At 35.5% G+C, this 13,696-nt stretch overlaps 1 protein-coding gene across 3 annotated transcripts in view; it reads left to right on the top strand.

Moving 5' to 3' along the window:
• Positions 1-13,696, top strand: part of LOC111148962 (TBC1 domain family member 19) — a 155,927-nt gene that overhangs the window by 81,226 nt on the left and 61,005 nt on the right. For all 3 annotated transcript variants that reach the window (XM_022505809.1, XM_022505807.1, XM_022505808.1), the window contains 2 exons: positions 7,656-7,730; positions 11,186-11,248. In XM_022505809.1, coding sequence (XP_022361517.1) covers positions 7,656-7,730; positions 11,186-11,248 — 138 coding nt within the window. The remainder of the gene's footprint in view (positions 1-7,655; positions 7,731-11,185; positions 11,249-13,696) is intronic.

The following is a 13,696-nucleotide window of genomic DNA, read 5'->3' as shown; positions in this document are numbered from 1 at the left end:
TCCATTTTGAGTTAATTTTTATGAAGGGTATAAAGTCTTTCTCTAGATTAACTTTTTTATATGTGGATGTCCACTTATTTTTTTATAAAGATTGTTTTTTAGGTTTTTTTCACTCCCTCATATTTTCTTTGCTCTTTCATCAAGGATCAGTTGACTGTATTTATATGGGTCTATTTCTGGAGTCTGTATTTTGTCCCATTGATTTATTATCTGTTCTTATGCCAATACCATATTGCCTTGATTACTATAATTTTTTAAAATTATTTTTATTAGCATATAATGTATTATTTGCCCCAGGGGTACAGGTCTGTGAATCATCAGGCTTATACATTTTGATTACTATAATTTTATAGTAAGTCTTGAAGTTCAGTAACATCAGTCCTCTAACTTTGTTGTTATTCAATATCATATTGGTTATTCTGGGTCTTTTACCTCTTAAAATAGACTTTTAAAATCTTTTCCTTCTATTTTGATACTGTGTTGGCTATTTTGGGTTTTATCTCTTGATATAAACTTTAGAATCTGTTTGTTGATATCCATAAAATTACTTTCTGGGATTTTGATTGGGATTGCATTGAATCTATAAATCAAGTTAGGAAGAATGCATATCTTGAATCTTGACAATATTGAACATAGACTATCTCTCCACTTATTCAATTTTTCTTTGATTTCATTCATCAGAATTTTGTGGATTTGCTCATATAGCTCATATATTTTGTTAGGTTTATACCTAAGTTGAAGTTATTCTTTGGGGACTTATGTATATGATATTGTGTTTTTTAATTTCAAAATTTCCCTTGTTCATTGCTTGTGTATAGGAAGGTGATTGGCTTTTGTATATTAACCTTTTTATCTTGCAACCTTGCTATAATTTCTTCTTAGTTCCAGGTGGGTTTTTTTGTTAAATCTTTGGGATTTTCAACATAGACAGTCATATCATTTGCAAACAAAGACAGTTTTATTTCTTCATTGTCAATCTGTGTACCTTTTATTTCCTTTTCTTGTCTTATTGCACTAGCTAGAACTTAAATCATGATATTGAAAATGGTGGTGAGAGGGGACACCCTTGCCTTGTACTTAATTTTAGGAGGAAAACTTTGAGTTTCTCAGCATAAGGATTAACAGTAGCTTTAAGTTTTTTATAGGTATTCTTTATCAAGTTGAGGAAGTTCTGATTCTAATTTATGAGGGTTTTTATTATAAGTGGGTGCTGGATTTTATCAAATGCTTTCCTTTATCTGTTGATATAATCATGTTATTTTTCTTTTTAATCCACTGATGTGATAGATTATATTAATTGACTTTCAGATGTTGAACCAACTTTATAGACCCATGGTAAAGCCCAAGTGGTCATGGTGTGCAATTCTTTTTATACATTGTTGGATTCAGTTTTGCTAATATTTTGTTGAAGATTTTTTTTTTCTATGTCCATAAGTGATATTGGTGTGTTTTTCTTTTCTTATTTTTTTTTTTTAAAGATTTTATTGATTTATTCAACAGAGAGAGAGAGAGAGATCACAAGTCGGCAGAGAAGCAGGCAGAGAGAGAGGGGGAAGCAGGCTCCCTGCTGTGCAGAGAGCCCGACGCGGGGCTCGATCCCAGGACCCTGAGATCATGACCTGAGCTGAAGGCAGAGGCTTAACCCACTGAGCCACCCAGGCGCCCCTTCTTATGTTTTTTTTGGTATTAGAGTAATGCTGACCTTACAGAATGAGTTAAGAAGTATTCCCCTGCTTCTGTTTTCTGACAGAAATTGTAAAAAAAAAAAAAAAAGAAAAAAAAGAAATTGTAAAGGATTGGTAGAATTTCTTTCTTTCTTTTTTTTTTTTTTAATTTATTTGACAGAGAGATCACAAGTAGGCAGAGAGGCAGGCAGAGAGAGATAGGAGGAGGAGGCAGGCTCCCTGCTGAGCAGAGAGCCCAATGCGGGACTCGATCTCAGGACCCTGAGATCATGACCTGAGCCGAAGGCAGAGGCTTTAACCACTGAGCCACCCAGGCGCCCCTAGAATTTCTTTCTTAAATGTTTGGTAGTGAACCCCTCAGGGCTTAGTGTTGCCTGTTTTGGAACCTTATCCATTATTGAATCAATTACTTTTAACAGTTATAGACCTATTCAGATTGTCTATTTCTTTTTTGTGTGAATATTGGAAAATTGTGTACTTCATATAATTGGTCCATGTCACCTAGGTTATCAAATTTGTGATTATACAGTTGTTTATAGTATTCCTTAATTATCCTTTTAATGTCTATATGTGATGATCTATATGTGATGTCCCCACTTTCATTTCCAATATTAGTGGTTTGTGTCCTCTCTCTTTTTTTCTTAGTCTGGCTAGAGGTTCATCAGTTTTATTGATCTTTTTAAAGAACCAGCTTTTCTTTTCTTTTTTTTTTTTTAATTTTGTTTATTTATTTGACAGACAGAGATCACAAGTAGGCAGAGAGGCAGGCAGAGAGAGAGAGTAGGAAGCAGGCTCCCCGCTGAGCAGGGAGCCCTGTGCGGGGCTCGATCCCAGGACCCTGGGATCATGACCTGAGCCGAAGGCAGAGGCTTTAACCCCCTGAGCCACCCAGATGCCCCCAGCTTTTCTTTTCTTTTCTTTTTTTTAAAGATTTAATTTATTTATTTGACAAAGAGATCACAAGTAGGCAGAGAGGCAGTCAGAGAGAAAGAGAAGGAAGCAGGCTCCCTGCTGAGCAGAGAGCCCGACACAAGACTTGATCCCAGGACCCTGAGATCATGACCTGAGCCGAAGGCAGAGGCTTAACCCCCTGAGTTACCCAGGCACCCTTTTCTTTTTAAGATTGTATTTATTTGAGAGAGAGCACATTCATGCACACGTGTGAGTAGGAGAGGTGTAAAGACGGAGAGGGGGAGAATCTCAAGCAGACTCCCCACTGAGCACAGAGCCCGATATGGGACTTGATCCCATGACTGTGAGATCATGACCTGAGCTGAAACCAACAGTCGGATGTTTGCCTGACTGAGCCAACCAGGTGCCCCAGAACCAGTTTGGTTTTGATAGTTTTTCTCTACTGACTTTCTGTTTTCAATTTCATTTATTTCTGCTCTAAATATTATGACTGCTTTGGGGGTGCCTGGGTGGCTCAGTTGGTTAAGCAACTGCCTTCGGCTCAGGTCATGATCCTGGAGTCCTAGGATCGAGTCCCACATCAGGCTCCCTGCTCAGCAGGGAGTCTGCTTCTCCTGCCAACCTCTCTCCTCTCATGCTCTCTCTCTCAAATAAATAAATTAAATCTTAAAATAAATAAATAAATAAATAAATATTATGACTGCTTTTTACTACTTACTCTCAATTTGTTTTGCTTTTCTTTTTCTAGTTTCCTAAGGTAGAAACCTAGATATTGATTTTAGATTTTTCTTGTTTTCTAATATATTCATTCGGTGCTTTTGCAAATTTATCTTTAAGTACTACTTTCAGTGCATCCCACAAATTTTCTTAAGTTGTTTTCATTTTCATTTAGTTTAAAATATTTTAAATTTTTCTTGAGAGTTCTTATTTGACCCATGTGTATATGTTGTTTAATGTTCAAGTATTCAGTCATTTTCCATTATCTTTCTGTTACTGATTTCTAGTTTAATTCTGTTGTGTTCTGAGAGCAGACATTGTGTGATTTTCATTCTTTTAAATTTGTTAAGGATGCTTTATGACCCAGAATTGATCTGTCTTGATGAATGGTTCATGTGAGCTTGAGAAGCAAATGTATTCTGCTGTTGTTGGATGAAGTAATGTATAGATTTCCATTATATCCAGTTAATGGTGTTGTATTCAATTTTATCCTTTACTGATTTTTTTGCCTGCTGAATTTGTCTATTTCCGATAGAGAAGTAATAAAGTTTTATTTCAGCTGTATGGTTTATTATTATAAATGTATGGTTTATTTAATAAGTGATGCTGATAATTAACCATCTTCCTGAAAGAAAACATATGCTTATGAAAAAGAAAACTTTGATTATGACATATAAAAATAAGTTTCAGGAAGATTATAAATATTCAAGTAAAAAATGGCAATTTTAGAAAAAAATAGAAAAATATTTGTATAAATATGTGGTAGAATGCCTTACCTAAGGCAAGGAAGGAAACCCAAAGCCGTAAGGAATTTTTTAAAAATTTGTCAATGTATACCATAAACAAAAATCAAACAACCCCTTTGTTTTGAAGAAAAAGTATTTGTAATACAAATGACAAAGGGTTAATCCTCATTATAAATAGCCCCCCAAAAAATAACAAAATAAATATAATCTAGTAGAAAAACAGGGAAATGTTATAAAAGGCGTTATCTTTGAAGTATAAATTCAAATACTCAGTAAACATATGAGAGGATGTTCAACTTTATTGATATTTGGGAAAGTGCAAATTAACAACAGTTAAGACCTCATTTTTTGCCTGGGTGGTTCACCTGGTTGAGCTACTGCCTTCGGCTCAGGTCGTGATCCTGGAGTCCTGGGATTGAATACCGTGTCAGGCTCCCTGCTTGGCGGGGAATCTGCTTCTCCTTCTGACCCTCCCCCCTCTCATACTCTCTCTCTCTCTCTCATTCTCTCTCAAATAAATAAAATCTTAAAAAAAAAAAAAAGAATCCATTTTCCATCTGTGAGAAAGTTAAAAGTGGTGAGGATATAGGTAAACTTTTGCTCTCATCTGTTGCTGGTGGGAATTTGAATTGATGATTTTTGGAAAATGATCAGGCAAACTGTAGTCCAGCTAAAGATATATATTTAACCTTCAGCCTATAACCCTTCCTTTGCTGGTATATCCCATACAAAAGCACATGTGAATAAGGATAGTTATTACAGTGTTATTTGTAGTGACAAGCACTTCAGTATCCATCTATAAGAGAATGATTAAATAAATGGTGATCTGTCTATGGAATGGTGATCTGTCTATGGCACAGCTTTAAAAATATTGAAGTGTATATAGCTATTAAGAAGAAAGATAGATGTATACCTATTAACCTAGAGGGATGATCTTTCTATATAGCTAATTTAGAGAAACTGAATAATGAGTGCAGTGTGATACCAGTTCATGTTTAAAAAAATGACAATCAAGGGGTGCCAGGGTGGCTCAGTGGGTTAAGACTCTGCCTTCGGCTCTGGTCATGATCTCAGGGTCCTGGGATCAAGCCCCACATCAGGCTTCCTGCTCAGCAGGAAGCCTGCTTCCCCCTCTCTCTCCACCTGCCTCTCTGCCTACTTGTGATCTCTCTCTGTCAAATAAATAATCTTTTTTTTTAAAATGACAATAAAAACCCCTACGTATAAGTATATACTTATACAAGCATAGAGAAAGCTATGGAAAAATACAAATTACTAATAATATTATAAATACAATGCAAATAACATAAGTTTCTTTGGGAAGGCAGAATGGGAAAAGGAAGGATTGTTACCTTTTTCTTTATCCAGCTTTAGATTGTCTTAGTTCCTTAACAGTCACATATCAGTTTGTGATTTTAAATTTGTTTGATTTTTTTTTAAAAGAGGCATAACTCTAGACTTACTAGCTTTTCCACTCTAGAAAACATTAAAGTATAATACTAGGCTCTTTGTCAGTTGTTGAGGATTGGTATTTGAATTAGATACTGTTCCTGTCTTTAAGAATGTTATTCATTCTAGTGAGAGAAATGGATTCAATAGATACAGTGGAAGTTAAATAAAATAACAAAATAATTTTGCCTTAGTTAAGAAATCAAAGCCTCATAAATAAGAGCAAAGTAAGGCTTTTTTATTAAAATTAAAATGACTAAAAATAGCCAGTAAATCTCCAGATTATCTTTAGGCAAAGAGCATTTTAGCCCAAATCAGAGAACTGTGTATTAAACATCTTTCAAGATTAAGAAATCATATTTCATGAAACATAGGGTCAGACACCATCCTGCTAAAGCAGTTGCTCACAACAGATATTCTTTTTTTTTTTTTAAGATTTTATTTATTTATTTGACAGAGATCACAAGCAGGCAGAGAGGCAGGCAGAGAGAGAGGAGGAAGCAGGCTCCCTGCTGAGCAGAAAGCCCGATGTGGGACTCGATCCCAGGACCCTGGGATCATGACCTGAGCAGAAAGCAGAGGATTTAACCCACTGAGCCACCCAGGCGCCCCCACAACAGATATTCTTTGTCCCTAATGACCCTGTCCCTCACCTCTTACTTGTCTGAAGAAATGTCTTCAGAAAGAATCATACAGATTGGTGTGTAGTGGAGCTAAGCAGTGTTTGGATATCAGCAGAAACCAGAGCTAAAAGTGCCTGAGAGGGGCGCCTGGGTGGCTCAGTGGGTTAAGCCGCTGCCTTCGGCTCAGGTCATGATCCCAGGTCCTGGGTTCAAGCCCCACATCGGGCTTTCTGCTCAGCGGGGAGCCTGCTTCCTCCTCTCTCTCTGCCTGCCTCTCTGCCTACTTGTGATTTCTCTCTGTCAAATAAATAAATAAAATCTTTAAAAAAAAATAAAAATAAAAAATAAAAATAAAAGTGCCTGAGAGATGAATGGAGGGATTGGAAAAACACAAGGGCCAGCTAAAGCAATGAGATGATATTTCCATCTGTCTTTAAGACAACTATTATCCACTTGATTCTTACCTTCATTCTATTTTTTGAATGCCCTGACCAACATTAACCTGATGCTTAACTGGATTATAGTCTCAAATCCTTCTTCCCTCTCCCTCCCTCCTTCGCTATTTTTCTTTTCCCTCTTTTTTCTCTCCTTTCCATCTTCCCTCTCTGTCTTCTATATCTTATATATATTAAATTAAACATTAGCCTAGGGGCGCCTGGGTGGCTCAGTGGGTTAAAGCCTCTGCCTTCAGCTCAGCTCATGATCCCAGAGTCCTGGGATCGAGCCCCACATCGGGCTCTCCGCTTCGCAGGGAGCCTGCGTCCTCCTCTCTCTGCCTGCCTCTCTGCCTGCTCGTGATCTCTGCCTGGCGAATAAATAAATAAAATCTTAAAAAAAAAAATTAGCCTAATCTTTTCACTACATACTGTTAATCAGATTTTATGATGTTATGGGACCATATTCTAATATTAAAAAAAAGCTGACTTCTTTCATATGCTATGTGATTGCTTTTACTCGCTGGGATGATTTAAGAATTTTAACCTTTTTATTTTATAATAACTTAGATATTAGGAAAGCAGTATAGAGTGTCCTTTTGGGTTTTTGTGTAGATTCTAGGCCAGGTGTCCTGGAATCAACTCTTACTACCTTTGTGGCCTTTGACAGCAAGTTGCTTTCTTCTCTGGGTCTGTTTCTCAAATACAATCGGGAATAATAATCACTGAACTATTTTATTGGTATGGGATTAAATGAGTTAACATGTATGGTGGGTAAAACAGTTTCTGGCATCTAATAATTAATAAATATTACTGTATTTGCTATTAAAGTTAAATAATAGTTAATCAGTTTAGCAAACATTGATTAAATACCCACCAGGTCCCCAATTCTTATCCTAAGTGATAGGATTAGGTATATTTATTAAGTATCTACTATTGGCCAGGCATGGAGAATATAGAAGTGAATAAAATGAAGTCCTCTTAGTGTTTATGATACTATTAATGAATATTATTTATTAAAATTTGAGGCTGACTTTATAAATGTGACTGACCTTTAATTTTGTGTGTTTGTCTTACTTTTAAATCTAGGATATCTTGTATTATGAGCAGCTTAAGACCAATGTAATACAACATGACCTTTTGGTGGACAGTCTGATCTATAAAGTAAGTAAAGGTGTACACAGTTTTTTCACTTCAGTGTTATCATTAAACAATCATTGTGAGTCTTTAACATATAGGACCTATACTTTGTATGATAATACATGTTAATCTTAAAAATAATTTTAAGTGATCATTGTACCTGTAAAGGTAAGCTTCATTTTCAAAATATTTAGTCTCCAGTCAATATTATCCTCCTTCTCTTTGAAACTGTCCTCATGATTCTTTCCTGATACTCCCATTTTTTTTATTAAATTAATGATAAACATTCCTTTTTCCTATAATATAAATTCAAGTTTTCCACACAAACCAAATAAAAATGCAACTGAAAAAATAAGACTGTATTTTTCAGAGTCAAAATTAGATAATATTTTTATCTTATTTATCTAATGATTCTTTAGGGGCTACTTGCTTATTCTCTTGTGTTGAATTCATTTTTATTTTTAATTTTTTTATAGTTTTGGACATCTGGTCAAGCACGTGTCAAGTTTTATGATAGGGATACACTGAGTTTTTGTTCTAGGCATCTAATACTGAGTTGAGTGTTGAGATATAGATAGTATAAGCATGAAATAGGATATGCCGGGGCGCCTGGGTGGCTCAGTGGGTTAAGCCTCTGCCTTCAGCTCAGGTCATGATCTCAGGATCCTGGGATCGAGTCCGGCATTGGGCTCTTTGTTCTGCAGGGAGCCTGCTTCCCCCTCTCTCTCTCTCTGCCTGCCTCTCTGCCCACTTGTGATCTCTGTCTGTCAAATAAATAAATAAAATCTTTAAAAAAAAAGAAAGAAAGAAAGAAATAGGATATGCCTGATTCTAGATTAATAAAAGACTTGGATTTTTAATTTAGGACTTGAAAAATAGAGAAGAAGGGCATATTATTTCAGGTCTCAAAAATGGGAGAGAGAAAACACATTGAAGACCTGAAGATTTTTATGGGTAGAACTTGACCAAGGCTAATAACGATTGGCATTTAGTGACTATCTACCATGTGCCATACAGTGTTCCAAACTCTTCATAGAGATTGTCCTTGATCCTGAAAGCTATCTTAAGAGTATCAGATACCAGCATTTAGGTATCATTTATAGATGAATGCATTTTTCCCCCTGAGAAAAAGCCATACGTTCAGTAAAATCATACATTAAAGATAATAGAGCTCCTGGGAAAAATAGCGTTGGGGTAACTTTTGCAATTTTATAACCAGAATACTAACAAAAACAATTATTGATAGTTTGGAAGATGAATTGGACAGCTCCAGCAGGCTGCTTCTGCAGGAGTTACTAACAATGTACAAATATAACAAAGTAGAAATGCTAACAGAATGCAGATGGAATGGAACTGGGGCTGCTGTTAAGGTGGGCACAAGAGGAAGTACAGCAACTAGGAGATGTGTAGGCCAGGGGTGTGCCTTTCTGAAGAAGGAGCCCCTGATATGGTCATTTATTTTTAATTTTCCTGAAATGTAATTATAAAGGCTCATTCCTGTGCAGCCGCTGAGCGAAAGGCCTTTTTCCTTTCTTGCCAAAGGTTCTAATTCTACTCTTGCAATTTTGGCAACCCTATTAAAAGAAAAGTTGCATATGAACCAACACAATTTCCATATTATAACATAGATCGTTCCCTTACCCCCCAGCCACATATGACATGTGTTATAGCAAAATAGGAAGTACTCTTCTTTTACCATTTTACGTATGGAGGGAGCTGAAGTAAAGAAAGATTAATTAGCTAAATTCACATAATAATTAGCAAAGTCAAGATTTGAATGTAGATAATCTGACTTCACAATCATACTTTTTAAATCACTATTCACTACAGGAAGCAAAGTCTTGACTCTCTCAGAAGTTTTACATAGGTTTGGATCACAGATACTATTGTTAATTGAGGTCAATTAGTCATGCTGAGGGGATTATTTTAGCACTAGCCTAAGAGATCTTCAGGGCTTTCAGATCTTTCAACCGCTTTTTCTATTCAAACGAAAGAAGATTCAAAAAAGAAGTTCAGAAAGCCAGGGAGGGCTAGCATGAGAATTCTCTTTGCTGACAAGATGAATTTCAGTTTCAATCAGTAAAGGAAGAGGTAAACAGTTTGTATTTGAAAAATTAATTGTAAGTTAGTAGAATCCATCCTAACTGTTCATATAGCATGAGTATTTTTAGGAAGATATCTGTCTCTGGTTGTTCCTGAGTTGAGCGTGTTGAGCTTTGCTGATCTTTTTGGAGCAACTCCAAATGTTATTAAAGTCAGCTTTTGAAGGAATGGGCATTTAAAAAAATTATTTGAAGTTTCATTAAAGTTCCCTATGACAAAGACTAGTTTTTAATTTAACTGAAAATAAAATTATGTTAGTGGTTGAAGGAATGGATGGAACAAGGCAACACTAAATTTAGAACATCACCAAACCCTCCCTAAGCTAAATTATTAAATTGTTCTTTCTGGACTGAATTTTTTTTTCCCACAAAGTTGCCTCGTGTCCACACTTTCTACAGTTTTGACCACCTACTATGACCTGACAGTTTATACCAGAGTTTCTTGACCTTTTCTTCATTATTAGCTCCCTAAAGAGAAAAATTAATTTTTCTCTAATATAAAAAAATAATACCAAAGAGTAAGATTTAGAAGTCTATAAACCATTGTAATAATGAAATTTTTTGGCCTCAGAGAGCTAATTCTCACCCCCTTGGAGGTAATGTCATCCCTATTGAGAATGCATGATCTCTATCTCTACCCGTATTATCTTCTGACTTAGAAGACTGACCCCTTTCTTTTCTCTTAATTTGTGTCTTTAAATTTTTCTAGACTTAGCACATATTCACTCCCTCTAGGATCATCTGTGATTCATTTCATCCTCCCTTGATTGCTGCTTTGCTCAACACCCTGGTTGAAATTTGTAGATTGAGCAATATTATCTTGGATTTCTTTAATTTTTCTTTCTAACTGTTCCCATATTTCTACTACATATGTTTTCTTGCTGGTGTGATTATAGACTTTTTGAAGGTAGCAGTTGTTCGTTGGGTAATATACAATGACTTACAAATGAATAATCACTATCATGTGAAAGATGTTTTATATTTCAAGGTAATGGCAAGAATGTGAACTTGAATAGTAGACGATGATTTTGGAACAGTAATTTAGAGCTAACTTGTTATGGTTTCTTCTGGTTGTTGTGATACATCTGCTTTTCCAACTTTAAGACACTAAAAAATCCGATTAAAGAAGATAAAGATTAAAATAAATAATAAGGAATTGGTAATGGAACCTAAAAAGTTGTGAACAATTGAGGTTCAATAATGTGTCACATGTATTAGTCAAGTAAATTTATAGCAGTGATGAAATCTAACTGACACATTTATAATCATACATAAGTAAAATCATTACAGTATTATTTCTAGATAATGCATTTATGTCATAGTACTATAGACATACTCCTTTAGGTTCTTTTCTATACTCTCTACCTTTAATTATAGGATGTGAAGTTGACAGCAAGCAACGATGATTATTATTTTGTATTTGAAGATTATTTGTATCAGGTAAGTCAAAAAATCAAAATATATAATGTTCTTATTTTAAGTGCTCTAACTCAGCATACTTTAGGAGGTATCTCTGTTTTTAGCTGAATCCTCCTGAAACCATATTGGTTTTTTATCAAATATTCTAAGTTTAGAATAAGGTTAACATTTGTTCTTATGTGTGGGAATTGTGTGGGAGATTAAGAGTTCTCAAATGAGTGTTTGGACTGTTTCTTTTGGTCATATTTGCTATGTCCAAGAGAGGTATAGACACAGAGCCTTAAATTGGGTATTAAATTCATACTTAATAGAACCCAAGATGTTTAGAAAAAGCATTTTACATGACACTTTTCTATTAAAAGTATTGAGTAAATAATTAAATGTTTTGAAATCAATTTGATGTGTCTTGATTATTCTTTGATCATTTCATGTACTGATGTTGTAGATGTTTTGGTCCTTACCTAAGTCTTTTTCATATCTACTAAAATTAAAACATTTTATCATAAGTAGAAAATGTATAATTTCTAAAGAATTGCCTAGATGATATTCTTTTTTAAAAGATCACACATAGATATTATAATTTTATTTTGAGTGTCAATATAAATTTTATGGTATAAATATCTAGTTTCACTAGAAATTTCAGCTTGATTAAATATAAATCAGTTCCAGCTGTTTGGATTAGCAGATTTCTGTTAGTAATAGTGGTAGTAGTATTCATCTATATAAGAAAAAGAGTTAGGAAAGAATCTCTCAAGGTTTAATTAATCATTCATTCAAAGAACTGAAATCCAAAGACTTCATTGATAAAATTAAAGTTTAAAATAACCTACAAACAAATTTAAGAGGATTTTAATGGTTTCACATATGTGATTATATTTTTTAGTTTAAAAAATAATGTTTTAAAATTCTATTTTTAATGTAAAGTCAGTTAATTAAATTAAAATTTAGTTAATTAAAATTTAGAAAATACAAAAATCTGAAAGTTTATTTACTTATGGCACCAGTATTATACCCCAGTGTCTAATTGTTAGTAATCAGTTAAATTCTGAATTTCATTTATAGATTGTTATTTTATTGATTACCTCTAAACTTAAAAAAATTGAATGGATGTTATCACTTTTAGAAGAGTCGCATGGAACCATCCCCAGCAGAAAAACCATAACTGGTGAAAATTATTTTAAAAACAGAAACATTTTAAGTATCTGAAAATGGTCCTAAGGTTATACATCAAATCAGAAGAAAAAAAAAGAAAATTGCTCAAGAGAAGCTACTAAGTCCCAGGAAGAACAGTCTGTGGCACTTGAGCCATAACACTCTCTCCTTCCCCTCACCCCCAGATCAACAAGACAGAAGCTTCAATTCATCTGAGTGTGACCAAGAAGATGGGGCTCCCTTTCCCTCTAACTTCCAGTCAAGGGCTATAGTAGCTCTACAGAAGGTGTACGTAGCTAATATTTCGCATATCCTTTAGCTCTTTGTTGCAGATGCTAAATTCCAGAATATTGCTACCAAGAAGTCATAAGCTCCCTTCTTCCACCTAGCCTCCACTCATGGAGCAGGCATCTGCCGCAAATGCTCTACCTGCTCTCAATAGGCTGAGAATACTGGAGCCCCCTTCCCTCACCCCAGTTTGCTTATAGGGTGGTAGTTCCTCACTGGAAGAGGCAAGCCGAGAACACTAGAGGTTACTGTAGCCAACCAGTGCTCTTCTCAGAAATCAGAAGTGGGGGCGCCTGGGTGGCTCAGTGGGTTAAGCCTCTGCCTTCAGCTCAGGTCATGATCCCAGGGTCCTGGGATTGAGACCCGCGTCAGGCTCTCTGCTCAGCAGGGAGCCTGCTTCCCTTCCTCTCTCTCTGCCTGCTTCTCTGCCTACTTGTGATCTCTGTCTGTCAAATAAATAAATAAAATCATTAAAAAAAAAAAAAAAAGAAATCAGAAGTGGGCCACTGCCCTTACCCCTAGCTCCAGAGCGGTAACTCAAGAGATTTTGTCCAGGGACATAAGGAAAGAGACTAATGAAGCTGTCCACAAAGAACTGACCTTAAATGGAATGTGGGGGCACCTGGGTGGCTCAATTGGTTAAGCAATTGCCTTTGGCTCAGGTCATGATCCTGCAATCTCAGGATCGAGTCCCACATCAGGCTCCCTGCTTAGCAGGGAGTCTGCTTCTCCCTCTGACCTCTCTCCTCTCTCTCTCTCCCAAATAAATAAATAAAATCTTTTAAAAAAAAACGGAATGTGGGAAAGTTCAAGCTTAATGGGCTTCTTAAAACAATGGAGATTTTACCAATAGGCAAGTAAGAGGAAGCAATTAGCTTCATAAGGGTAATGAGCTAAAATTACAAGCCACCTACTTTACCAAAGAGACCAGAGAGAGAGCTGGAAAGAGCCTTGCCGGGGTAGTAACAAATTTCAAAGACTGGCTTCAAAAATGACTTCGGTAAAGGATTCAAAATTCAATTTTGTCAC

The sequence above is a fragment of the Enhydra lutris genome, unplaced genomic scaffold (genome assembly GCF_002288905.1).
Source record: "Enhydra lutris kenyoni isolate GAN:26980312 unplaced genomic scaffold, ASM228890v2 scaffoldscaffold21, whole genome shotgun sequence".
Lineage (NCBI taxonomy): Eukaryota > Metazoa > Chordata > Mammalia > Carnivora > Mustelidae > Enhydra > Enhydra lutris.
This window is presented reverse-complemented; position numbering and strand designations above follow the sequence as displayed.